Below are 27,409 nucleotides of genomic sequence, written 5' to 3'. Positions count from 1 at the left end.
TTTGTTTATTTATTTTTCATACAGCTGTGCATTTATCATCACATTTGCCTTTTTTTCTTTTTTCTGTGAAAAATAACATATCTACAAAAAAGCAATAAATTTCAAAGCATATCACAACGATTAGTTGTAGAGCAGATCTCAGAGTCTAGTATGGGTTACAATTCCACAATTTTGTATTTTAACCTCTAGCTGCTGTAAGATACTGGAGACTAAAAGAAATATCAATACAATGATTCAGCAATCATACTCGTCTGTTACACCCTACATTCTCTGTATGACTCCACCATTTCCTTTGATCTTTCTCATACTCTTTAGGGGTACTTGGGTTATGCTCATTCTAACTTTTTCACATTGGAAGAGACTGCGGATAATATGGAAAGGGGGATAGAACTGGTTGATGTTCTGGAGAAACTGGCCCCTCTGCATTTCAGGACTTACCTGGACCAGGGACCTCTCTGGAGGTTGTAGGTTTCTGGAATGTTACCCTAGCACATGGAACCTTTGTAAAATCTTATATAATGCCCTAGGTGTTCTTTAGGATTGGCAGGAATGGTTTTGGTTGGGGTTTGAAAAGTTATGACAGGTGGCAAGTCTAACTGAAGCTTTCATAAGAGTCACTTCCAGTGTAGCTTCTCGACTCTATTTGAACTCTCTCAGCCACTGATACCTCATTTGTTACACTTCTTTCCCCCCTTTTCGTCAGTATGGCATTGTTGATCCCATGGTGCCAGGGCCAGAGTCATCCTGGGGAGTCACCTCCTATGCCACCAGGGAGACGTTCATCCCCAGATGTCATGTCCCATGCAGGGGAGAAGACAATGATTTCACTTGCAGAGTTGGGCTGAGAGAGTGAGGCCACATCCGAGCAACAAAAGAGGACCTGGGGAAGTAACTCTTAGGCAGGCCTATGGTAGGCTAAGCTTCTCTACTATACACATAAGCCACACAAGAGTCAGCCTCAAGATCAAGGGCTTGGCTTATTGATTTGTGCGTCCCTAGTGTTTGACACAGTATCAGGGATTTCCTCAGTGGTAAAGTTTAATAGTTTCATATTTTTTCTCCCATCCATCAAGGGACATTGCCAGTACGTTTTGATTATCTGCTTAAATATACTCTGGGATGTATCCAGGTATTACATTAAGCCATACAGGTTTAAAGGTTCTCATTCTTAATCTGGGCTCCCTGTGCTTGGTTTGTTTAAATGATCTATCCTGACAGGTTGAGTTAGATTATGTGCTACAGAAAATTTAGGGTCTGGACAAAATAAATCTTTCTTCCTTTGGTCTCAAAGATTAGATGAGGTTCTAAAATATAGACAACGTCTTCCTTACCCCTGTATTCTGATTTACCTTAATCCCAACCTGATCGACTTCATTCTTTTCTTTAAATACCAGGTTACACATGTATAAAATGCACCTCAAAATCCAGAAATAACAACCACCACTTCAGACTAAATATGATTGCTATAAGAGCTTACAATCTAGGCCCCTGTTTTCTTATAAGTATTTCCTAAATGAGACCGTACAATATTTGCTCTTTCATTTCTGGCTTATTTCATTTCACTAAATGTCCCACAGTTGTGCATGCCTCACAACTTTGTTCCTTTTTGTAGTAGCACAATATTTGATCATATGCATACACCATCATTTGTTCATCTATTTCTCAGTCAGTGCATCCGTCAGCCACCTCCATTCATTGGGCATCATGTATAATGTCCAAAGTCAACGGTCCATCAACACTCTCAATTTTAGATCATTTCATTGTTCCTAAGAGAAAGTTAACCAATAAACACACCTTAAAAAATAGAAAATCTAAATTTCCCCTTAACTCTACTCCCTCCCCCATTATTTACCCCAGGAGTTGCTGTGGTACTGTTGATGTTTTTCTGTTAAACACAGTCCATATCATGCAATAGCAGTTTCCCCCCATACCCTGAACTTATACCTCCTTGTACAAGATCATACCTTTGCAGTGGTTCACGCAAGAACTCATTTATATCTGTAATGTTAATTGGTGGGACATTGGGTCTACATAACCACTTTCAATTGCGTTCACCTTCAATATGGTAATATTACTTATAGACCCACTAGTGAACTGCCTTCACTTCTATCTGTTCCCTTACATTAAAGCTCAACTTTATTAGCTAACTGTTCACCCATCTCTAGCTTTTGTGTATCTCTAAGTCTCCTATATTCTGTGTTATAAGACTCTTAAATCAAATGACTTTTAACATAGAAAAATGCATAACTTTCCAGTATACAAATTGGTTTGGAATGAGCTCTTTGCTACGCAGGAAGTCAGAGTTATTGTTTGCTATGAACAGGCACTTAGTTTAAACAAAGATGGAGATATTCACCAAACTTTCCAGTCACCTCTCACTGAAAACAAACCGGACACTCAGTACTTCCTTAGAACTGCCATCAGACTCCTGGGGAGGGAAATGTGTCATTTCCTTTCAGTAGGCAGTGTTCAGGCAGAACCCTACAGAAGAGCGAAGAAGAAAGTAGAAGTTGCCTGCCTTAAAAATGTGCTCAGAACTATTCTTCTGCAATTATAATTTGGAATTTTAAGATTGCTTCTGAATCATGTCTTTTAAAGAATGGTTTCTGGTACATCCCTCCCTGATGTCAATCTTGATCTGTCCTTCCTCCTGTACCAGGCCTGCTCTCACTCCTGCCACCCCCCTCCCCAATTCTCTGTCCTTGGGTGACAGCATTGTCCAATGTAGCAGTGAAGGATGCAACGTTTAGCCATCCTGGAGCTCTCAGCTCTGGGTGTCCTGCTGGCTTCTGCTGAGCCAGCTTCTTCAAGTCTCTTAAATTTGTAGTTTTCTGAATCGCCGCTGTGGTGCTTGGGTTCAGATTCTCACCATGCCACCTACACTATGATTTTAATTGCTTCTTAGCAGATCTCTCCAAGTCCAGCCTGTCCTTCCCTCCATCTCATAAATCTACACTACTGACAGAAGAGCCTTTCTAAAATAAAAATCTGTTCATGAAACAAGCTTTACATCTGAGTCACTTCTATCTATTGAAGCCAGAAAAACGCTGCCATCTTACACCAAAATCCAAAGAAACTTTGTCTTGTAATGTGCAGGTTAATGTTACCATGAGATAATGGATTTGGCCCTTTTACTGGCCGGAAGTTCCAAGGGTTCTTCTGTAAGATTCAATGTCATCCTGGCCCTCATCACTGTTGGATGCCACCCCATGGAGGCTGCCTGCTGTCGGCTTAAATCTCACTGGGGATGGTTCTGTGTCCTTTGACTCAGATTCCACTAGTGATTCCAGGAATCTCCTGGGTGATTGGCATTCATTTCTGACCATTAGCCTCATCTTTCAATATGTAACTGGAGAATACTGGGGACACAGGGAACCCCCTCCATCTTTCTCTATTGCTTGGATCCTTCTCCCATCTTCATCCTCGTTCTCTGGTAGAAGCTAAAATATTTGAGAATAGGAGATAGGTAGAAGACGGGAGCCAGGTGCCAAGGATATTGCCTCTGAAACCAATGTATCATAGGATGAGTCATCTCTGAGTTTTAATGTCTTGCATATACAGCCCTCCCTGATTTAACCCCAAGGTACATTTTAAGGCTTATCTCTCATCCCCCAATCCTTTCTTCTCCCTTCTTTCACACACACACACTAGACTTCAAGCTCCAGACCTATCACATTTTGTTCCCCAGGGACCTTCCTTGTTCTATGATCTTCCAAGCTACCATGATGACTCAGATCTAAAATGTAGTTTCCTTCTTTGTCCTGCTTGAAGATCTAGAAGATTTCTTGATAATCTAGTACCCCTAAGAACTTCTCAATCATTCAACAAACATGTTTCAGACACTGTGGTTGGTGAGAGTGACATACAAATCGGTAAAAGAGAGGCTGTTTTTGGGATTATAGTCCAGAGTGGAAGTCAGAAGTTTGAACAGAATATCAACATGGCATTTGAGTATTTGGCAGAGATGTTGGTGGGGGTTTTGTGGCTGGTCGCCCCCACTGTGTGCATTTCCATCTCTCTTGTCAGGCCGTGGGTCAGGGAGCATGTCTTTAATGAGGCATTTGTCATTCAGCACATGACTGGTGATCACTTATTTTTGGTCAGTCGGATCAATGAGTCTTAAAATGCAGCTTGACCTCCTTCTTGAACAAAAGGGGGAAGAGAAATGAAACAAAATTAGTGTCAGTGGCTGAGAGATTTCAAACAGAGTCAAGAGATTACCCTGGAGGTGATTCTAATGCATTATATAGATATCCCTTTTTAGTTTATGGTGTATTGGAGTGGCTGGAGGGAAGTACTTGAAACTATTGGACTGTGTTCCAGTAGCTTTGATTCTTGAAGATGACTGTATAACTATATAGCTTCTACAGTGTGACTGTGTGATTGTGAAAACCTTGTGTCTGGTGCTCCTTTTATCCAAGGTATGGACAGATGCGTAAAAAAATAAGGATAAATAAATAATGTGTGGAGGGGAAGGGGAAAGAAATCGGATAGATTGAAATTATGGTGGTCAATAAGAGGGACAGATAAGGAATATGGGATGTATGAGTTTTTTCTTTTTTTTTTCTTTCTTTTTCTGGAGTGGTGCAAATGTTCTAAAAAATCTTCACGGTGATGAATACACAGCTATGCGATGATATTGTGAGCCATTGAGTGTATACCAGTATTGGATTATATACATATGACAATTTCTCAATAAAAATATTAATTTAAAAAATGTAGCTTGTGAGATTTTGTAGGTTTGTCCAGGTTAGTGTGATGCTCCGATTAATCCCAGAGTGATTTGAACAGTGAATAAAGAAGTATTTGCAAAATCCCCTTGGGGGAATGGGGAGAATGGAGGAAAATTCAACTTCACCATTTGGAGAATTCTTGATATTCTTGCAAGCAGTAGGGACAACCAAATCAATAGACCAAGCCCTTGATCTTGAGGTTTGTTCCTATGAAATTTATCCCTGCAAAAGATAGGCTAAGCCTACTTAAAATTAGGCCTAAGAGTCACCCCTAGAGAACCTCTTTTATTGCTCAGATTTGGCCTCTCTCTCTCTCTCAGCCAACATGACAAGCAAACTCACTGTCCTCCCCCTCTCTACGTGGGACACGACTCCCAGGGGTATAACCCTCCCTTGCTATAAAACCTCCCAGCAAATTCTAGGGTGAGCTGGGACTTGGCATCAAGGAATTGAGAAAACCTTATTGACCAAAAGGGGGAAGAGAGAAATGAGACAAAATAAAGTGTCAGTGGCTGAGAGATTTCAAACAGAGTTGAGAGGTTATCCTGAAGGTTATTCTTACCCATTACATAGATATCTCCTTTTTAGTTTAAGGTGTATTAGAGATGCTAGAGGGAAGTGCCTGAAACTGTAGAGCTGTATCCCTGTAGTCATGTTTCATGAAGATGATTGTGTAATGATATAGCTTTCACAATGTGACTGTGAGATTGTGAAAACCTTGTAGCTGATGCTCCTTTTATCTATGGTATGGACAGATGAGTAAAAAATATGGATAAAAAATAAATAAATAATAGGGAGAAAATATTTTCCCATACTTTTCTACCTGAAAAAAAAAGAATGTTTGTGTTTGTATGTTGTTTTGTCAATAAAAGTATTTTTTTTAAATGTAGCTTGACTTGCATAAGCATTTATGGCAGAAATATATTTAAAAATGGTGTCCAAAGCTGTGGAAACCTATGCTGAATATGCCTGGACTCGAGACTTTGCTTTCTATAGGCCTTTAAGGAATCCTGACAGATATTCCATCGGGCAGGGATAGAGAAGCTGTCCTTGGTTACAGAATCAGAATGATCCAGGCAGCACATATGTTTTAGTTTGCTAAAGCTGCCAGAATGCAACACGCCAAAGATGGATCTGCTTTTAATAAGGGGATTTACTTAGTTGAAAGTCTACAGTTCTTCAGAGGAAAGGCAACTAGCTTTCATCTGAGATTCTCTGTCACACAGGAAGGCACATGGTGCTGTCTGCTGGCCTTCTCTCCTAGCTTCTGGGTTCCAACAGCTTTCCCTGGGATGATTCCCTTTCACATTTCCAAACATGTGGGCTGAGCTGCGAGTGCTGAGATGAGTTATGCTGGGCTGCCGAGCTCTCTTCTAACTTCTCTCTTTTAAGGCCCCAGCTAATTAAATTAAGCCTCACTCATTTTGGAAGATACTTTCTGTAGCCCACTGCAAATATAATCAGCCATAGATGAATTTCACATACTGATAAAGTCCACAGGAACAGAACAATGGGGCATCATCACTTGGTCAAGTTGACACCTGAACTTAACTATCACAGTTCAAATGACCGGGTCACAGAAAAGACTGAGGGTGGGAGACTTCAATGTCAGTAGACCTGGAGTGAGGAAGGACAAAGAGGCTGAAACGGGATGTGGTATGGCCTCTGCAGTGTTGACACCTGGATGGGTTACCTGAGTTCTGCCTGTGTTTGTTTGCCCAGGTGTTCAGTCCAGCAACAAAATTCTTTTATTTCTCTTGGGCTTACTGGGTTATGAAACAGTGTTTTTTTTTTTAAGTACTTAATCTTAGCATTTGGACCTCCCCTCTAGACAGTGCTGGAAAATGTCTCCAAAGGCTTCCTGTTTGGAGCCCTGTTTGTCTTCTGTCTGGGGCCACTTACCATGCTCTGAAGACAGACTGTCTTCAATGAAGTTGCAGCCTGGATACGACCAGATTTCCAGGGATCTCCTTGCGGCAATTTGAATGATCCAGTACTTCCTCCTGCAGCTATCTCCCTCCATTTTAACTTGACTGTGGCTGTTTGCTCCCAGAGGAGGACCGTTTCTGAATTTGCTTTACACCTTGGGGATGTGTAAGTTTTTGTGGTTTATGTGGAGCCTGTGAAGTTCAGATCACACGCCCTTTCACCAGAAATACTTCAGCCAGTCCTTGAATAGGAAACAGAGGAAAAAGAGGGCATGCCTTTAAGCACCCTGAATACTTGCCAGGAAATTTAGAGACTTACAAAAAAAAAAAAAAAAAAAAAGGGGACAATAAATACTGTCAGTTATTGCTTCATGGGCCAACCTAGCACTCATTATTTCATAAGCAATGCCATGTTTATACCGAATGCCAGTGAAACAACTATTATGGGAAGGGAAGAGCCTTCCACTTTTTTGTACATCATCTGACCAGCCACCTCCTGCTCTCCAATTCATTCAGCAGTACTGAGTGACCAGGGAACCCAGAAGCTCCCCTCTATATCAGTCACCTCGCTCACGGCTGATCACACCCCTCCCTCCATGAGGCTGAGCACCCATATATTATCCCTCCCAGAATATAAGAGCTAAGTAGGGGTCCTGGGATCCCTTTGTCCCCCTCTCATTTGACAGCTCAACTTGGGCCCTTCTCTTTATGTCCTCTAATCCTTTTGCCCCGTTCAGCTGTTGCAGGTAGCCCACTCTCTTTCACTTCTGTATTCCCATCTCATGGAAGCCTCTCTTGCTTAAATGAGATTTGAACATTGGCATGCAGCAGTGGTTCTCAACTGGGGGTGATCTGGCACCCAGGGGGTCATTTAGCAATGAGAAATGACATTTGTGGTTATCACAGTTAGGGGCAGGGGTGCTACTGTCTAAACACCTTATAATAGTCAGCATGGCCCCACAACAAAGAATTTTCCAACCTAAATGTAAAAAAAAAATAGTTCTGAGGTTGAGAAATTATGACACCAAGATAGAGAAATTATGGTGCCAGGGTTGACAGCCCTAGAGCCAGAATCAAGACCCTTGGGTTTTCATCTCAACTTAGCCACTTGCCACCTGTGTGAACTGGGCAGAAAGTCAGACAAATGTTCTAACTCTGAATTTCTTCATTTATAAATTGAGAGCAAAATATTGGTTGCCCTGTCGGCTTCAAGATTGTTAAGCTTAAGTGGTGGTTGAAATGGGCTTGCTGCCAAACATCCCCCTCCCCCCAGCAGATGGCTTAGAGGCAGCACTCCAGCCTGGCTCTCAATCAAACCAACTTTAGACATCAAGGGGATTTTTGCAAAAGAATGTCCCTCCCCTACTGCCCACCCCCAAACTATAATCAATTACTCTTGTGTTCTTTAAAGGTAAGATTTCAGAGGTGCCATGCTCTGAGGCAATCAATTCACTGATGAAGACAGTCCTGTGCGTGCTCCTTATTTCAGTGGGATGTAGAATTTCAATAGGATGTCAGCAACTTGACAAAATGTACATAAGGGAATGCCCTTTAAAATGAATCAGGTAGGGACAGCTTTTTCAGATATGCTGCTATTTTCTTAAGCTAGTAAGACTGGAAAGATTTTGAGAACCTTTCAGCCTCTGGCTTTTCCCTGTGGCTTCTCTCCTTGTGACCTTCTCTTTAAGGTCTCCGGCAATAGGATTAAGATCCAACCTAAACGAGCTGGATAGCACCTTAACTGAAGTCACCCCATCAAAATGTCCTAGTTACAATAGGTTTACACCCACAGGGATGCATTAAGATTATGTTTTTCTGGGTGAACATAACTCCAAGCCACCCCAGCAGATGTTGAGGCTAACTTTAAAAACACTTGTCTACACTCCCTGCTGAATGTGATAATGGCAGGGGTCAATGGTTGTTAGCTTGGAATTTGGCTAACCTTAGACTGATAATAGCATATTGCTCATATATATAAAAGTGTTACATATAATTGATGCAAGCTTTAAAAAATGACTGACTGTTCTAGTTTGCTAGCTGCCAGAATGCAATAGACCAGAAATGGAATCGTTTTTTAAAAAGGGGAATTTAGTAAGTTGCTAGTTTACAGTTCTAAGGCATGGAAATGTCCCAATTAAAGCAAGTGTCCAACTATAAAAGTGTCCAAATTAAGGCACCAATAAGAGGCTACCTTCACTCAGGAAAGGCTGATGAGGTTCAGGTGACTAGAAAGGCATATGGCGAACATGGTGATGTCTGCTAGCTTTCTCTCCAGTACTCTTGTTTCATGAAGCTCCCCCAGGGGTGTTCTCCTTCTTTCTGTCCAATGGTCTCTGGCTGCGTGGGCTCTCCTTGTAGCTCTTATTCTAAAAGGAACTCTCTCCAAAATGCTTCCTCTTTTAAAGGATTCTAGTAAACTAATCAAGACCCACCTGGAATGGGTCTTATCTCCCTCTAATGAAAGGTTAATACCCACAACTGGGTGAGTCACATATCCATGGAAATAATCTAGCCAAATTTCCAACATACAGCACTAAATAGGGATTAAAAGAAAAGGCTGCCTCCACATGATGGGATCAGGATTAAATCATGGTTTTTCTGGGGTGCATAATCCTTTCAAACCAGCACACTGACCCTATACTTGTTGGGTTCCTCTCCCCCAAGAAAACCAAAGCGATAAAATCAATGATAGAGTTGGGCAACTTTTCAAGATAATCATATAATTCTCTTTGGTCTATATATCTTTTATAACCAAATCCTTAGTCCAAAGGCATGAATGTTAGTCAATGCTCCTCTTAACTTGGGGAAATGATTTTTAATTATAATGCACATGGGAGTGTTTCCCAATGTAGCTCCTCAAAAGAAAATGTGCAATGTTTCTCCCCAAAAATGTAGAGCATTTTGTCTCTCTTTATTTTCCAACCTGGTCTCTCTCACCCAGTAATACATGTATTCAATGCTAAGATATACTAACAAGGATTTTTACATTTATCAGCAAAAAGTCACAGAAATAAAATTTCTCTTATCTGTGCCTTAGGGGGTCTTAGAGTTAGATGTATCTTTTTTTAGGAAATTGTGCACAATTTTTGATAATCTCATTTGCATTTGGTTAGGAGAAAAAGACAGTGCCAGCAATGTCTAAGCAAGCTGAATTTAAAACAGGGCATGTTTTAATACCAGGGGTAAGGGAGGCAGCTAGTCATGGTAATTCTGCTTCCCATGACAACACTGATTGGCAGTGAGTTTGAGTGTCTGGATTCCAACCTGAGCTCATTTCTTTAAGTTCATCTACTAGATAACACTTGAGAAGTTTCCAACTTAGAGCTACTACAAGTAGTGCTGGATGAACACCCCTGTCCCTCAGCGAACATGTATATGCATTTTTTTCGGATATATATCCAGAGGTGGAATTACTGTTGACAAGTTTTCATGAAGTTAAGAAGCAAGCATTCCGAAAATACAGTACGTTATTCTTTATTCTGAAAGGAGGGGCTAGTTGAGGGACTGACAATTATTGTACAAAAGTCCTGGAAGAAGGGTAGAGATTAATCTAGGTAGTACTTCTCAAACTCTAATGTGTGCAGGAGTCTCCTGGGATCTGGCTAAAATGCAGATTCTGATTCAGATGAGATTTTGCATTTCTAACAAGAATCCAGGTGCTATGGATGCTGTTGGTCGATGGACCATACTTTGAGTAGCAAGGATGTGAAACACAGGTGAAGAATGTACCTCAGAGAGGAGGAACCCTCTTCCCATGACAGAAAAGGGAGAGAGTTCAGGAGGGGAGAAAGTAAATTTGGGAAGGCAGCATTGAGAGTATACAGGTAAATGGTTCTCTGAGCAGGGGGCGGGGGGAGAAGACTTGGTTGATGACAGTTGCTGATTCCTGAGGCATAAATGACCCCACCACGGCTACCTTTAGGCTACCAGTGTTTAATAATCAGTTGGAAAAACTCAAAGATTCACCATGGACTGGTAGGAGTACACCCCAACTCAAGGCTATGAAGGATGATGGAGTGGGTCCAGCCAGATTTTTGGTTTCTCTTACAGGATTGGAAGGCTTTGGCAAGTCATCTGTCATAGTCACTCAAGAAGAACCTTAGGAAAGGCAAGGGATGGAGCTGGCGTCATTGGGGAGAGCATAAATCCAGTTGCTAAAGGGAAGGAGAAGATGCAAGTGCAGTCTTACCACTCCCAACTCCTTTCTTTCTTCTTGGTGGATAAGTAGGATGAGTAATGAATCTTGGAGGAGTCACACCAATGCCAGGGTAGGCAGTTAGCTTAGTGTTGCGGAAGTAATGGTCCCATTGGATTCTCCATTCCTGCTCTCCCCTCCAAGAGGCCACGCTGCCCTCCCCATTCAGATCTTCCTCAGTTGCCCCTTTGGCAGCAGCAGAGTTCTGAACTGCACTCTATGTTTCCTTTGTCAAACCATCTCTTTGACTCAGGGATATGTATTGCACAAATATAGATATAGTCAGTTGATTACGAGAATTTTCCAAACTATAAAACATTTGAAGTGACTTCGCAGAGAGTCCTATAAGAAATCACTTGTTTTCTCAGATATTATCTAGTTGTTGTATTCTTGTATCCACAGGATGAGAAACGATGAGAATTTGTGGGGGACTCTTGGTGTGTTTGTAATGTAGAAGGAGCACTTCCCAAATCTGGGTTTATCACCTGGCACAACTAAAAGAAGTCACACCAAATGGATTGTAATAGAAAAGTTAGGATTTAAGTGATGATTATGATTGTTGAATTATTATATAGATATTCTTACTATACAGAAATTCCTTTTTACTTTCTGGTATATTAGAGTAGACAGAGTGAAAGACCTGAAATCTTTCAACTGTAATCTAGCTGCCTTGATCTCTGAAAAGGATTGTATAGTCTTTATCTTGTGCCCTTGTGATTATAAAAACCTTGTGACTAACCTTCACTTGTACCCATTTATCTGGTTTTTCAACATTAGGGTCTTGTGATCACTAAAGACTGTCCTTAATTTTTATTAATGAAGGGTCTTGGGACAGTCCCAGAACGAACCTATCCCAAGCCCAAAGTTATTTTGATAACCAAAATGGGATCTAACTAAAATGAGCTCACCTGACATGCAAGCAGCTTAGACTTTAACCTATAAGTCATCTATTATACCTCATTATAATACTAAAAGTCAGTTTGGGGAGGGAGATTTTGGGGCTGATAAGCCATCTGATCTCCTGCTACCTGCCTAGTAATAAATTTGAAACCCTGTTATCTCAGGAATTAGTCATGAGCATAAGCGCAAAAGAATCCACACTTTCGGTAACTGGCACCGTAGATGGGACATAAAAGGTTCCAAGAATCAAAGGGGCCCTCCACTGCCTGAGGTTCTGGGGCCCTGGTAGAACAGGTAAGCACAGAAACTGAGCCTTTTGTAGTTGCTAAACATTCTTTAGTGTAGAGTTTTGGCAACCAGGGTTTCTCTGTTCTGCTGGCACTCCATATCTTTTGGCACCTTAAGTGTTTGAAGTTTCAAAGAGAAAAATCATTTCTACTACCACGTCCGGACATCTGACTTGGGTGAGTGGGTCATCAAGTAAAAGTGGGTCGGGGAGTTCATATGGTGGTTTGAGTGCCCTACCCTTAAGTCTGGATCACGCTTCCAGAACGAACCCCCTTGCTGTGACCTCTACCCCTTCCGTTTTCTGGCTACCATTCTACGTAGGGTTTGAGACCCTGACCTTTGTTTGTCTCTTGAGGATACTTGTGTAAAATAAGTAAGGCTGTTTAACTGTTAGCTGGTGTGTTACCTAGGTATAGTACGTATTTAATGCTTGTTTGATTGTTAATCGGTGTGTTTGGTCTAGTTATTAATTGGTGTGTTACGTAAATATATTAACGTATATATTTAATATAATTAATGTTGTGTCCGCTAAAATTTACTGGTGTCCTGCAGTTGTGTTGATTAATTATTCAACACAATGATAATTGGTTACTGATTACAGACATTTTTTTTTAAATGGAAACTTTGGGCTGTATTAAAATTGGAAAGATTTTAGCTTTGAGTCTATGAGAAAAAGATTCATTTCTGTAACATAATCTGGCCTCAATATGATTTAAAATGAAAACACTACCATTATGGTTAAAGTTTAAAATTTACAGTTAAAATTGTTCTGCAAAAAGGCAGAACTGGGATGAGATCATGCATATTTAATAATTTACTTGTCCCTCTCAAAAGTATTTCCCTGTTTCTGTTTCTTGTGTAACCAACTTTCCATTCGTGTCTGTCTGTCGGTCAACGTATATTCTCATATCTCCAGATGGTAACAGCAAATTAACAAAAAATCTTAAAAAGTCTATTTGAACTACTTAAAGAAAAAAACAAGTAGCTTTAGACAAATATATACATGAGTACTTCTGAAGTGAAAACGAAAAAAGTCTCTGGGCAGCAAAGTTTAAAACCCTAGTTTTGAAATTACTGTCACCAGACAAAGGCCATGGGTTCTTTTACCCGATGCACTCAATAACCAATTCCTGAGACACCACGGTTTCAAAGAGAGGAAAAGTTTATTTCTAGGCACGTAGTAGGAGAGCCTACGGCCCAAAAATCTGTCTACCCCTGTTTAGGGGGTTCAAGGTTTTTAAGAATTTTAGCAAAGGGAGATGAGATCATTTTGAATAGCAAGGTCGAAGCAGAAAAAAGAGACAGGGTTTATTATCATTTCAATAGGAGAACATAAGCTGAAAGGAGGGGAGGCAGAGGTATCACTTTAGTACAAGAGGTGTGAGCCAAAAGGAAGGGAGACAAGTTATCTTTCAATAGCAGAGTCTAGCTGTTATGATCCGCAAATGTCAGGGACTAAACTACTTCATGGCTGACTTCAAATTCTTCACTAGCATTAGGACTTTTGCCTTACAAGAAAATGACCAGATAAAGGGAGTAACAACTCTTATAGTCACAAAGACACAAGAAAAGTGCTTTTACAATCATTTCAGATATCAGGGAAGCTGAATTATAATTTAGGGGATTTTAGTTATCTTCTTCTGTCTAGCTCAATACACCAGAAAGTAAAAATATCTATATAAGGATTCAGTAATCAAAATCATCCCTTAAATCCTAATTATCTCAGTTATTGTAAACAAGCTTGGACATTAGAAGGAAACCACCCTGGAATTTCCCTAAAGCTGCAAAAAGTTGGAAGAGGATTTCCTCTGGGAAAAGCAAATAACTTTTCCAGCTGTCTGGTTACGGCTTTTAGTGAAATAGTGAGAAAGCCATGTGGTTTGTTTTCTTCTTCTGGACAGGGCTGTGGCAACATGTAATGTTTCCAAGTGTGCAGCCACCATGAGCAGCCTCCCCCCTGGCACAGTGAGGTGGTAAGAGGGGTGTGGGTCTCTGATACAATCTAAAGGCCCCCTGCCTCTGAACGTCCTCAAGGGTATGAGTGCAAGTCTTGAGTCTGCATCTGTTTCTGATGTTGCAGCAGATGAGAGAGGGAGGGGCTCACACCAGGCGTGTTAAAGAGTATACAGGAGCCCCGACGCCTGGTTCCCTACCTGGCTTCAAGGGCGGGCTTCCCTGTTCATCAGCTCAGGCATCTGGAACAAATACTTTGGTTCTAACAGAATCCCTGACATATACATAAGATAAGATGGCGGAATAAAGATCCAAGGCACCGTCTGACTCCAAGACAGGACTCTGCCACGCTACCTTTGCTGCCTAGGGGTAGAACAGCACATGACTCTACATGCTCTTGCCTCTTGCGGGAATCCAGTCTGCATGTAAGGGCATCACGAGGCTGACCTTTGCCATCAGTGTGTTTCAAATCGCTTTCACTTTCACTGTCCAGCCTGGGGGCGCCCTGCAGGGGCTGGGAGCAGCGCCACTCGGTCCCGGAGGCGGGTGGCCAACCGGTGGTCCCTGCCCTCCCCACCCCCCACCCCAGAAGCGTACCTGGGAGTCCTGGAGTGTGGGGAGAGGTGGGGGCGGGGAGTGGGGTGGTGCTTGCCGGGCGTGGGTGTCGCCTGCCCTCCTCCTCCACCACGTCCGGTGGTCGGCGCGCCCGCCCGGCCCAGATTCCTCGGGTAGGAAGTGGGGAAGCCGAGGGGCCAGGCGGGGACCGCTGTACGGCCGGAGGACAGCGCAATCAGCCCCCGCAGCCGCCTCGGGGTCCTCTGGCACCTCCGTTCGGGTCTGGAGGGCGGCGGGAGACCGCGCGGCGCTGAGACCAACCAGGTGGGCGCTTCGCCGGGTCCGGCTCGCTGGGGAGATTTGGGGGGAGGGGGGTGCAGTGTGGTTGTTATCCAGGCTATGATGGCAAGGGCGGATCTGAGGATCCCCAGCTAGACAGATGGGCGCCCGGGCTCTGCAGCTACGGCGAGGCACAGAGACCGGAGGAGGCGCCGTCATCTCAGTGTTTACAGAAATAGAGGCGCTCTGGAGCGCAGAGGGAAGATGGGCTGGGTGGGCTTCAGCTTCCTCGCGCCTTTTCTCTCCCTGCAGCCGTCAGCCAGTGCCTGCCTAATCCCTACTCCCCTTCTCTGTAACTCGTCTGCTACAATCACCACTCTCGGGTTCTAAATCCAAGCACTTCTTATCCAATCTAATCGCTTTTACGAATTCAGCGCAGGGTGACCGAGCCTTTCCTTGCTCCTGGGTTCCATTCTCGGAGGGTAACACAGACCTTGCCTTCAGAGAGCTTACGGCCTGGTGGGGGCGATAGTGGTGGGCTGTGGAGGGGCTGTGGAGGATGGGAAGGAACTTACCTAGGGTGAGGGCTCCAGGAGCCTCCTGAGGCTGGGTTGCTTAAGTGGAGCCTGGGAGGATGTGTAGTACCAGCCAGGCTAATGGGCTGGGGTAAGGACCATTCCAAGTCGGGCCAACAGTGTTGGCAAAGGCTCAGAGGTGAGTTGGAGGGACTGGAAGAGGTTCCTGATGGCTGGAACAGGAGGACCTCCCTGTCAACCACTGAAATAAGTTCCTGGGCTTTGAGCTTTATGCACTTGAGAGGTGAAAAGATGAGCTTGCATTTGGGTCAACACAGGCTGGTTACAGGATGGAGCCCGGAGGCAGCCGGATCTCAGGTGAGGGGAAGGGGGTGTAGGAGACAGATGCAGGAACAAGAAAAGTGGGCAGATTCCAGAGGCATTTAGGGATGGACAGGCCTGAGGGGGATTGGTGTTGGGGGGTGAGAGAGAGCGGAGGTGGCTGGGAAGGAAGGCCCTCTAGGACCTCTGAGGTGAGCAGCTGGGTGAGTGACAGTCTCTATTCCATGGGGCGTTGGGGGAAGCGGGTGAGCTGAGAATGGTGGGTGGTGGGTGATACTTTCAGTTTCCAATGCGTGATGGCAGGCTTGTCCTGGAGCCTTGTCCACTTCTGGTTTCCGTCCTTGTTCTCACTGATTTTACTTCTACATCCCTGACTTCTTTCTTGGATACCTCTCTGCTCCTCCTTGTCTCTACTTTCTGGAATTCTACATGAATTGGTTTCCACCTTCTCCAGCACAATCTACTGTTGTGGCTTTTTTTGCTGGGACTGATGAGCACCCTAATCTATGCTTGTGAATTTGCAAGAAAATGGCCAAGCAAAACAACACACTGTTCCCTCAGTTTCACTTCCAGTGTGCAAAGGCAGCCTGAGAGCAGGGATGCGTGAGAACTCTGGGCTGGATTATGGGATGTCCGGAGGGGAGCCACCCAGCAGGAGGGCAGCTTGGCCCTCTCAGTGACCACCCCAGGGACAGACTGGCTGGCCACTGCTGATGAAACTGCTCTGCCTCACAGCTGACTGTAGACCATGATTTCAGCCTATCTCTGGGTTCCACTCAGAAGCTCAGCCAGCAATTTGTGGCCTGGGCCCCAACTGAAAACCAAAAAGGACCCTTCCTTAAACTATGACAAGAATATGCACAGTGTTCTGGAGGCCAGGCTAGAGAATCGAGAAGCTTATCACTAGGGCTTTTCTCCTTTCCGCCCTGACCGACCATCGTTCCCCAAGGGACGGCAGGAGTTTGCAGCTCCGTGTGGCTTTACTCTAAGGGTGGCCCGGTGGGGAGCCAGTCCTGTTGATTGCCCTAGGTGCCCAAGCTAATCTGATCTGCTGTCACCAACACCCTTAGCCAATTACATTAAAATCTGGATTTATGCTGTAGATGGAGAGAGGCAAGCAGTAAATGATTTTCTCCCCACTTAAAATATGTGTGACCATAAAATAAAATTTTTTAAAAAAGGGACATCCCCAAATCGCCATGTGCTAGGTCAGTGAACATGCATGGGGTGCATTGAGGTAGGTTTCTCTTTTTACTTCTTTCTCTGCTTCCAGACCCAGCATCATGGACACTTTCTCCGAAGCAAATGGCACCTTTGCCATCCGCCTTTTAAAGATGCTGTGTCAAGACAGCCCTTCACACAACGTGTTTTATTCTCCTATGAGCATCTCCTCTGCCCTGGCTATGATCCTGCTGGGGGCAAAAGGAAATACCGCAGCCCAGCTGGCCCAGGTAAGTGTGCTTGTCCTCCAGGAGCAGGGACTGGCTCTGCGGCTGTGTCATCAGTTCATACCTCCCTCCCTGGATGATTGATGGAGAATGCCTTGGCGAGGGGAGGCATGTGGTGTGTACACACACACACATGCACACCACATGTACAGATGCACACAAATACACACCACATATACACACACATGGGCACACACACACAAATTCATCCACACAATAACACATGCACACATGCACTCATTCACACTAATGCTCACACACTCACATTCACACATGCACACATGTCCATGCATGCACACTAACACATGCACACACATGCTCTTTTCAAGGAGATGAGGTAGACTGGAGAAGAAAATGAAAAGGAGAAGGCAGGGAGTCACCTTTAGTGAGGTTTTGGGGAAAAGTTTTTTCATGAATAACCTGGAAAAGGGCTGCAAGAATTTCACACTAGCATTACATCTTTGCTTAGAAAATGATACTGAAGATATTTTAAACTTAAGCTACTAAAACTGCTCTCTTTTTTGGAGGAAAAGATTTTGTTACTGTAAGTTTTCACTGGTAAGGAAGGACCATTTCAAATAGAGGGTGTGCCAGTAAGGGAATAAAGCAAAAATATGCAAATACTTGCTCTAGGATGCCCGTAATGGATGGGGGGTGGGGGGGAGGGAGGGAGCACAACATTATGAATATAATTAACAGCAATTGAATTATATATTGGAATGTGGTTAAGAGGAGAAATTTTAGATTGTGTATCTGTTGCTAGAAAAGAAATTTTTTTTAATCCATGGAACGGCACAACACAGTGAACCCTAAGTTAAACCATGGACTACAGTTAGTAGTAACAATTTAAACTGCTTTCATCAATTGTAATAAATGTTCCAGGGCAATGATAAAAGGGTGGTATATGGGAACTCTGTTGTTTTATGCATAATTTTTCTGTAAACCTATAACTTCTCTAATAAAAAAGAAAAAGTTAGGGCTCTATAGGGAATCCTGTATTTTATGCATGATTGTTCTGTCAACCCACAACTCAATTAAATAAAAAAGACATGCACGGCAATTATATGCACAGACTTGTGTAAGCACAAGTTAGAACAGTTTAACAAATATTTAATAAACACCTGCAATGTTCCAGACGATATTCTGGGTGCTACAGATTAATGAATAGTTAAGAATTGATCCCTGTCCCCATGAGATATATGCAGAAGGGCAGGATATGTGCCTGGGACAAAATCTAAAAGCCTGCGCCATTGCTGAGCTCCAGGCCCTGCACACACCTTCACTGTGGAAATGTGAAGGTTTGTGTGGGTGGTTTTTGTAACTGTGTGACTTTCCTTCCCCCTTGAGAACTCATTTCAGTAGGAATTATTCATTGAAGTCCTTTTCCTCTTTGTAGTCATTCTATGAGGTTTAGAGGGAGTTTCCTTACACTTACAATCTTGCTCACATATTCATATTTGATATGAAAAACCCACCCTTAGAAAGAGCTTTCTTTGGGATGCAGGATTTTATAAGAACCCCCCTTCAGAAGTCCTCTTGTCCTTTTTATTTTCGTACTGTTATGCATCTTTAAATATGAGTGATATACTGAAGCAGAATAGCCAGATCTTTTCATCTTTTATTCTCTCTTTCTCCCGTCCCTCCTTCCCCCTACACTGAGTTGCTTTTCTAGTTTGTATTAAATGCTCTGTAACAATAAAAACAACATAATTTTAAAGGAAAAATTCTGTGGAACATGTGAGAAAAAAATTTGCTCATAATTTTTTTTTGAGACCAAAGAACAATACTGATACTTTGTTATTTTTCTCAACAGGCATTTTCTTTAAATGCTGGGGACCACATTCATCAGGGTTTCCAGTCTCTTTTCAATGAAATTAACAAACCCGGCACTCAATACTTGCTAAGGATAGCCAACAGGCTCTTTGGAGAAAAGACTTACGAATTCCTCTCAGTAAGTAGATTGGATAGAATGATAGACCTGGTAGAGAAGCTGGGAGAAAGACTCTAGATATGCTTCTGGCAAATCGGTTTTTTGGAATCACAATTCTTTCATCATACCTAGAATTATTTAAAATTTGACTACCTGTAATGTTCATTTAACAACCTCTGGTTACTCATAGTTTGGTACATCCCTATTTATAAACTCTGATATTTTAACATCTAGTAGACAAAGAGGTCATCATTTTTCATAAAAAATATGTAATGTTTTGAACTTTTGGAAACTTGCTGACATTTGCTTCCTTCAACACGTTCTCTCCAAAGACCTATAGGGAATCCTGCCTTCGGTTCTACCACTCTGAGTTGGAGGAGCTTTCTTTTATCAAAGCTGCAGAAGTGTCCAGGAAGCATATAAACACCTGGGTCTCAGGAAAGACTGAAGGTCAGAATTATGCTTTATTTTCCCCCTCCTGCTCCTCCTCTGATTTCACTAGTACTTAAGATGTACAGGAAGAGGTTGACTGGTTGGCCCTCTTGATGTTTGAACCTTGAAGAGTCATATCCTCGGGATTTCACCAGCATTCCATTCTCCTAGGACTAGAGGAACTGACACACATCTCAGAAGTACCTTACTCATAGGCAAAATTTCCAGTTTAATGACTTATATTGAAAAGTACTTTCACTTGGCCTGTAATGGTTGCGTTGTCTGACTTAATGCATCATACCTGATGGACAGAGGTTGACAGACAAGTCTTCATTTTGGTCTCCACTGTCTAGGATTCTATGTAGCTTTCCACCCCTTTGCACCACACGCTATGTTTTCTTGTTCTGCTGCCTGTCTTTCATGTCTTCCTTTCAGCCTACAGTAATTTGGCCTGATAATCCTTTGACTTCCAAGTCATCTGCAAACCCTCCCTCAGGGCTGGTCAGTTCTACAGACTGCAAATACCCACAATCGGAATCTTTTCATTTCTATTTCAGAGAGTAACTTATTCCACCCTTGGCCCCCAAGGTTAATGATGGTGAGATATTGGAACCAGACAAATCCCTGGGCACCCACTATACTTGGCATCGCCAGGAACATTCATATTTCTTTTAATAAATGAGACAGTAAAGAACTAGAGGGTGAGATTTTACATTTCCCCAAAGACCTAGTGATTATTTTCCCATTTCTTCTTGCAGGAAGAAGTGGAATTTTACCACATAGGCTCTCTTGGGGGCAGTGAATTAGCAAGGATTCTCTTATTTCACTGAAAAGGTAGAACTTAGCAAAACCTTCCACTTGCCCCAAATAACCTTTCCCCAAGGCAGTCGATGCTCTTTTTAGTGGATCGAATAGTGACATCTCCTCTAGAGGCTTCTAGAAGCTTCTCCTGTGCCCACTCGGCCCACTACCAGCTAGTGTGCCCCTGTGCCATTCATTCTGGCTGCCTCTGACGTATCCACACAAGGTCCTAGAATGAAAGAACCGGAAGTTATCTTGGAGCGTTGGATCACATGCTCCATTTAACCAAAAGTGGAAACCGAGACTGTTCCAGCTCATCTCTCACTTCCTGATTATTTTGTTCTCCAGCCTGGTGCACTGCATCCACTTTCTACCGACCTGCTTTCCTTGAGTGGTGTAGATGTCTCCCACAGCATCAGCATTGTGGGTGTTCTCCAGGTGCTGGGGATAATGAACCCCTTTTGTATATGCTGTTTGTTTGTTTTTTCTGTTCATTACAATCCAACATCAACTTAAAATCTTGAATGAAAATGGTTGGCTCTTGATTAATAATCAAAGATCTGTCAGTACACTTCCTGTGCCTTACTTATTACACTTTTATAAAAACTAACCCAAGGTAGTCTCTCCTTTTTCTTGAAAGGTAAAATTAGGCAGCTGCTACCGAGTAGCTCTGTCGGTCCAGAAACCAAGCTGGTTCTTGTCAACGCCATCTACTTCAAAGGAAAGTGGAGTGAGCCGTTCGACAAGACCTACACAAAGGAAATGCCTTTTAAAATTAACCAGGTGAGGAGACGCTTTCAAAATCTCGCGAGTCTAATGATGAAATTGAATGGAAAAATTTAACTTTGTAAAAGCATAAATGGCCAGTTAGAATTTGTACTTAAACATCTTACTGAATGAATTTTTAAACTCAGCAGAAGAAAGAGGAAGAGAAAAAAATGTTTACTTGCATTTGATCATGGCTCTCACTGCCTCTGATTATTTCTCATATATTCATTACTGCCACCTAGCTCTGGAAACGGAAGATTTTCCTTTAATCGTAAGTTACTTAGATAGAAAGTGAAATGCAGGTGTTAAGTTAGTGTGATAGATAAGCCTGAAGACAGGGTGGGGCAGGGGGAGAGAATGAGAAAATACATCTAGGGTCAGGCATTGTAAAAATTATAAGAAGTATGAATTATAATTTGTTCACACTTCCTGGCAGATAAAGGTGCACAGCAATAGGAATTTTGATTAATTTATCATTATTAATTCAGTATTTACAGCTTTCTAATATTAAAACTCAATGACAGAGTCCCTTGATTGTCTCCATGAAGTCTCCAATTGAGGCAGGCTTTATAATAGCCAAATTCCCAGCCCCTAAAAATATGCCATTTTAATGTCATTAGTAATCATATAGATAAGCCCTCTCTTTTTTCTGAAAAGGTGCGTTTACTTTCTTTTAAATATATTTTTAAAATATCAGCTCTCTGGTTGCAAAGGGATAGAAGAGGAGAAGTTTTCTTGTAATGATCTTAGAAAATATTTTAATTTTTATAATGAATGTTCTGTGTCGGTTTGAAAAATTAATTTAACAAATGCAATACCTCAATTAACTCCTGCATGCATATGCTTCCTCTGTAATTTTATTTCCTTGGGTTAGAGAATAGGATTAAAATGTATGAAGACATACATGGTTCCTTACAGTGGTTGCCAGGCAGCTTTATTCACTCCTATCCTAGCAAGGGGTGAGGGAAGAGGGGAGGGACAGAGCCAGGGGAATATGAAGTGTGGTGCTGGGGTGGGTCAGAGACACCCAAAATGTGGCCTCTCCACCTTCCCTTTCTCCTTTTAGTATGGATCACTAGGGTGAGAGAGCAAATCCTATACCTATAGATAAGCTACAACTCCATTGGTATGATGGCGTCTCTATGACGAATTGTGTGATTTCATCAGCTTCTTCCCATTTCATCAGTAATGATTGTGGTAAAAACTTTTTTCTTGAACCATAAAATTATGAGGTGACCTAGAAATTCCACTCCTAGTTATAAGAATTGAAAACAGAGACTCAAATAGATATTTGTACACCAATGTTCATAGCAGCATTATTTTCATTAGCCAAAAGGTGGATGCAACCCATGTCCATCAGTTGACAACTGGATTAACAGAACGTGGTGTATCCACACAATGGCATATTATTCGACTATCAAAAAAGAATAAAATTCTGATACATGCAACAACATGGATGAACTCTGAAAACATTATGTGAAGTGAAATAAACCAGATCCTAAAGGCCACATATAGTATGATTTCGCCTGTATGAAGAATCCAGGCTAGCAAAATTCATAGAGAGAAAATGGTTTAGAGGTTCCTGGGGGCTGGAGGGAGGGAAGAATGGGGTGTTATTGCTCAGTGGGTGCAGAGTTTCTGTTTGAAGCGATGAAAATGTTTTGGCAAGGGATGGTGTTGATGGTTGCACAAAATAGGAGTGCAATTAATACCACTGAATTGAATCATATAAAATGGAAAAGGCAAATTTTGTTAAACATATCCTGTATATATGAGTTTCTTTTTAATTTACTTATTATGTTATTTTCTCAGATAAAACATCTTAACATTCAAAACATGCTGACCATGACTTCCCCTCTGGAAAATATAGGTCATCACTTTTGATTTTGCTGAGTTAAACATTTTCTTTCTCGGGCTAATATTCTATCCGCTTTTTGATGAGGAGAAGGAGTTGCCAGTGGGCATTTTCCGAGTTTGTCCGAGTATGAATACTGTTTCTATCTGGGTGCTAGATTAACAGTGGAATCCATCTGCAGTGCTTTTGGAAATTTATATTACCTCTTTCTGGCATCCATTTTTTGTTTGTTTGGCATGGGCAGGCTCCGGGAATCAAACCCGGGTTTCTGGCGTCGCAGGCGAGAATTCTGCCGCTGAGCCACCGTCGCGCCCCTCTTTAGTATCCATTTTTTAATTCCATACTCTTCTTCTCATTCCCATTAGAAGGAACAAAAGCCAGTGCAGATGATGTATCAGGAATCCACATTTAAACTTGCCTACGTGAAAGAGGTGCGCACCCAGATCCTGGAACTGCCTTATGCGGGGGATGAGCTGAGCATGGTTGTTCTGCTTCCTGACGATGATGTGGACCTAAATATGGTAATAGAGGGATTTTACCTTTCTGGCCACCTGAATTTTTGCGGAAAGAATCCAGCAACACCCTTCAGGTCCTTTCTCCTGAAGCTAGAACTCCGGCGCAATTTCCTTTGAGTGTATTTACCTTCCACGTTGTAGAGGCGGGTAGACCAGACAGCTAAACGCTATTCAGGTGTTGGGTAGGCTTGGAAGTCAGATTTGTATTCAAGACCACTTCTTCCATTATTATTTGTGTGATCTTGCCAAATTATTTAACCTGTCTCAGCCTCTGTTTTCTCATCTCTAAAATGGGGGTAATGAAAACATCTACCTGATAGAGTTATGGTGAGAATAAAATCAGACCATGTGCAAGCTTAGCACATCCTATACCCTCTATCAATGCCATAAACATAGCTATTGACATTATTATTTTAAAATCTAAGAAACTTGGCTGTATTCCAGACTTGAAATACTGTCTGAGAAAAGATTTTACTTTGAGCTAGCAAGGGGTGAGGGAAGAGGGGAGGGCCAGAACCAGGGGAATATGAAGTGTGGTGCTGGGGTGGGTGCCAGAAACACCCAAAATGTGGCCTCTCCACCCTTCCTTTCTCCTTTTAGTATGGATCACTAGGGTGAGAGAGCAAATCCTATACCTATAGATAAGCTACAACTCCATTGGTATGATGGTGTCTCTTTCACCCAAGCAGCAACCCATTTTTGCCCTCTCCCCAACATCCTATCTGTGTCACCTCTTCTCCAAAAACCATGCAAAATCCTTCTGCTTGACAGACTTCCGTTCTGGTTTGGGCCACACAGCCGCTCTTTCTTTTCCCATCACGTCTTCTTACCAACAATGGTTTGTCTTCTTCAAAAATAAGCATAGTTAGAAAAAAAAAAAAAACTCTAGATATCTAGGTATTGGCAATTGATAGAATAAAAGATTTCTCCTGGGAGTTGTTAAGTCAGTAGAGAAGTCGTCATGGTCTTTGTAACGCAAGGCTGCTGGGTGTGTCCCCTATTTGGCAAGGAAGGCATGCATATGTGTAGGAAGCAGTGAAGCAGTGGAGTGCCAGGTCACACATACTCCCCTGGTGTGTAGAGGTACCGCTGATCCTGTTTGGACATCAACACCCACCTTGCCAGAGGAGAAAAAGTAGGTATGTGTGCATGTAGATATGCATGGAAGTGGGAACCTTAAAGTCTCATTCTGGTCTTCCAGGTGGAAAACCATCTCACTTTTGAGAAATTAATGGCCTGGACCAAACCAGACTGTATGAGGAGTACCGAAGTAGAAGTCTACCTTCCAAGATTTAAACTGGAAGAGGATTATGACATGGAATCTGTGCTTCAACGTTTGGGAATATCTGATGCCTTTCAAGTGGCCAAGGCAGACCTTTCTGCCATGTCCGGCAATAGAGACCTGTTCCTGTCCAAATTTGTGCACAAGAGTTATGTGGAGGTCAATGAGGAGGGCACAGAGGCCACTGCCGCCTCGGCCATGGTGGTCATGGAATGCTGCTTGGAATCTGGACCGCGATTCTGTGCAGACCATCCCTTCCTTTTCTTCATCAGGCACAACGCAGCTAACTGCATCCTGTTCTGTGGCAGGTTTTCATCTCCATGAGGAGTGCCCTCATGGTGCCTCTGAGCATTTTCCTCTCCCTGTGTCCCCATATCCCACTCTAAACCTTCACGAGGGTGGGTCTACAAGGCCAAGTACAGGGCTGAGGTCAGATACCTCATCAGTATTAATGAATGGCCAGTGCAGTTTCAGTGCAAACGCGACGCTCATTTCTCCACACACCTGTTTCTTCATTTTTGCTACTAAAACATGACCAGGGGACAATATACCATCATGACTCCTTGTTGTATTTGAGATGCTGTCCAAATCCTACAGGATGGCATGCAAAGCTTTCCCATATGGCCCCAAACTTATTTTCCATTCGTTTTACGTACAATTCATTCTCATTACATGCTATTCTTCCTTGTACCTCAAATCTTGTCACTTGTCACAACCTTGCCTTCACCTGACTTGCCTTAACCTAGGAGTTTCAACAATAATAAATGCTGCTGGATATTATTACTATTCTATAGTTGTCCTGGTGCTTTTTTGTTATTTTAATGCATGTTTTAATTTGATCTTTTTTTCAACAGTCACCAGTCACAAGTATGTGTTAAATGCTGCATTATGTTATGGGGACACAGAGTAAGAGGGTCTTTTACTTCAACTGTAGTCTCCATCGCTATTTTGGTAGTTTTGGTAGAATGGGGAGCAATGGGATCTCCCAAACATTGCTGGTGGGAATGCAAAATGGTACCACTGCTTTGGAAGACACTTTGACAGTTTCTTAGAAAGTTAACATAAGCTTACCATATGATCCAGCATTATGCTTCTAGGTATTTACCAAAGGAGCTGAAAATTTACATTCACACAAAAATCTGCACATAAATATTTATAGCAGCATGATTCATAACCACCAAAATCGGAAGCAACCAAGATGTCCCTCCATTGGTGAATGGATAGACAAAAAGTGTGACACTTCCTTACACTGGAATATCATTCAGCAATAAAAAGAAGCCATGAAAAGACATGGAGGAATCATAAATGCATATTGTTCAGTGAAAGAAGTCAGTCTAAAAGGCAATTGAGTCAATGAGTCCAACTATATGACATTGAGAACAAGGCAAACCTGTAGACACAGTGGACTAGTGGCACATAGACATGGAAGATGTAAATCCAATCTTGATGAGCTGATGGTCTTGTTGGAGGACTATATACAAACACAGATGATGAATAAATACAGCAAGTACCATAAATTGCAATGAGAGTGTGAAGATGCATGTCTGGTGTTTTTGCTAGCTGTGGGAATATGATATACCAGAAATGGAATGGCTTTTAAAAAGGGGAAATTTATTAAGTTGCAAGTTTACAGTTCTAAGGTCATGAAAAGCTCCAAATTAAAGCAAGTATATAAAAATATCCAAATTAAAGCACCAACAAGAGGTTACCTTCCCTCAAGAAGGGCCAATGAAGTTCAGTTTCTCTCTCAACTGGAAAGGCACATAGTGAACATGGTGACATCGGCTAGTTTTCTCTCCAGGCTTATTGTTTCATGAAGTGCCCCCAAGGACATATTCTGGTCTCTGACGGTGTGGGCTCTGGCTCACATCATTTTCGTGGCTCTAAAAAGGGACTCTCCAAAATGTTTCCTGTTTTAAAGGATTCTAGTCAAGGCCCACCTGGAATGGGTAGAGTCACATCTCCCTCTAATCAGAAGTTAACACTCACAATTGGTGAGTCACATCTCCCTCTAATCAGAAGTTAACACTCACAATTGGTGAGTCACATCTCCATGGGAACAATCAAAAAGGTCCCAGTCAGCAATATTGAGTGAGGATTAAAGGACATGGCTTTTCTGGGGTCTACCACAGATTCAAACCGGCATATCTGGTTATGGAGGAGAGGCAAAATTCCAAAAAAAAAAAAAATATGACATTTGATTAGGCCTAAGAGTCACCCCCAAGAGAACCTCTTTTGTTGCTCAGATGTGGCCTCTCTCTCCAGCCAACACAACAAGCAAACTCACCACCCTCCCCTGTCTACGTGGGACATGACTCCCAGGGGTGTGGACCTTACAGGCAACGTGGGACAGAAATCCTGGAATGAGCTGAGACTCAGCATCAAGGGATTGAGAAAAACCCTAGAATGAGCTGAGATTTAGCATCAAGGGATTGAGAAAACCTTCTTGACCAAAAGGGGGAAGAGTGAAATGAGACAAAATAAGTGTCAATGGTTGAGAGATTCTAGAGTGGAGAGGTTATCCTGGAGGCTATTCTTACGAGTTAAATAGATAACACCTTGTTAGTCACCATGTAGTGGAGAGGCTGGAAGTAACCACCTGAAAATGTAAAGCTGTGTTCCAGTAGCCATGTTTCTTGAAGATGACTGTATAATGATAGGACTTTCACAATGTGACTGTGTGATTGTGA

At 42.4% G+C, this 27,409-nt stretch overlaps 1 protein-coding gene and 1 long non-coding RNA gene across 2 annotated transcripts; one reads left to right on the top strand and one right to left on the bottom strand.

Annotated features, from left to right (window-relative positions):
- Positions 1-32: 32 nt before the first annotated feature.
- Positions 33-14,858, bottom strand: LOC143669107 (uncharacterized). The gene is made up of 3 exons (XR_013168710.1): positions 14,198-14,858; positions 6,636-6,903; positions 33-4,139 (listed from the first exon to the last, which is right to left on the bottom strand). It is a non-coding gene; the product is annotated as an uncharacterized LOC143669107 (long non-coding RNA).
- Positions 14,478-25,508, top strand: SERPINB9 (serpin family B member 9). Its single transcript, XM_077143681.1, has 7 exons — positions 14,478-14,876; positions 16,962-17,139; positions 18,950-19,087; positions 19,399-19,516; positions 20,940-21,082; positions 23,288-23,443; positions 24,639-25,508. The coding sequence occupies exons 2-7, from the start codon at positions 16,972-16,974 to the stop codon at positions 25,041-25,043; spliced, it is 1,128 nt and encodes a 375-aa protein (XP_076999796.1). The 5' UTR covers positions 14,478-14,876; positions 16,962-16,971; the 3' UTR covers positions 25,044-25,508.
- The last annotated feature ends 1,901 nt before the right edge of the window (positions 25,509-27,409 follow it).

The sequence above is a fragment of the Tamandua tetradactyla genome, chromosome 25 (assembly GCF_023851605.1).
Source record: "Tamandua tetradactyla isolate mTamTet1 chromosome 25, mTamTet1.pri, whole genome shotgun sequence".
NCBI lineage: Eukaryota > Metazoa > Chordata > Mammalia > Pilosa > Myrmecophagidae > Tamandua > Tamandua tetradactyla.
The sequence above is the reverse complement of the archived record's forward strand: the minus strand, read 5'-3'. Positions and strand labels throughout refer to the sequence as shown.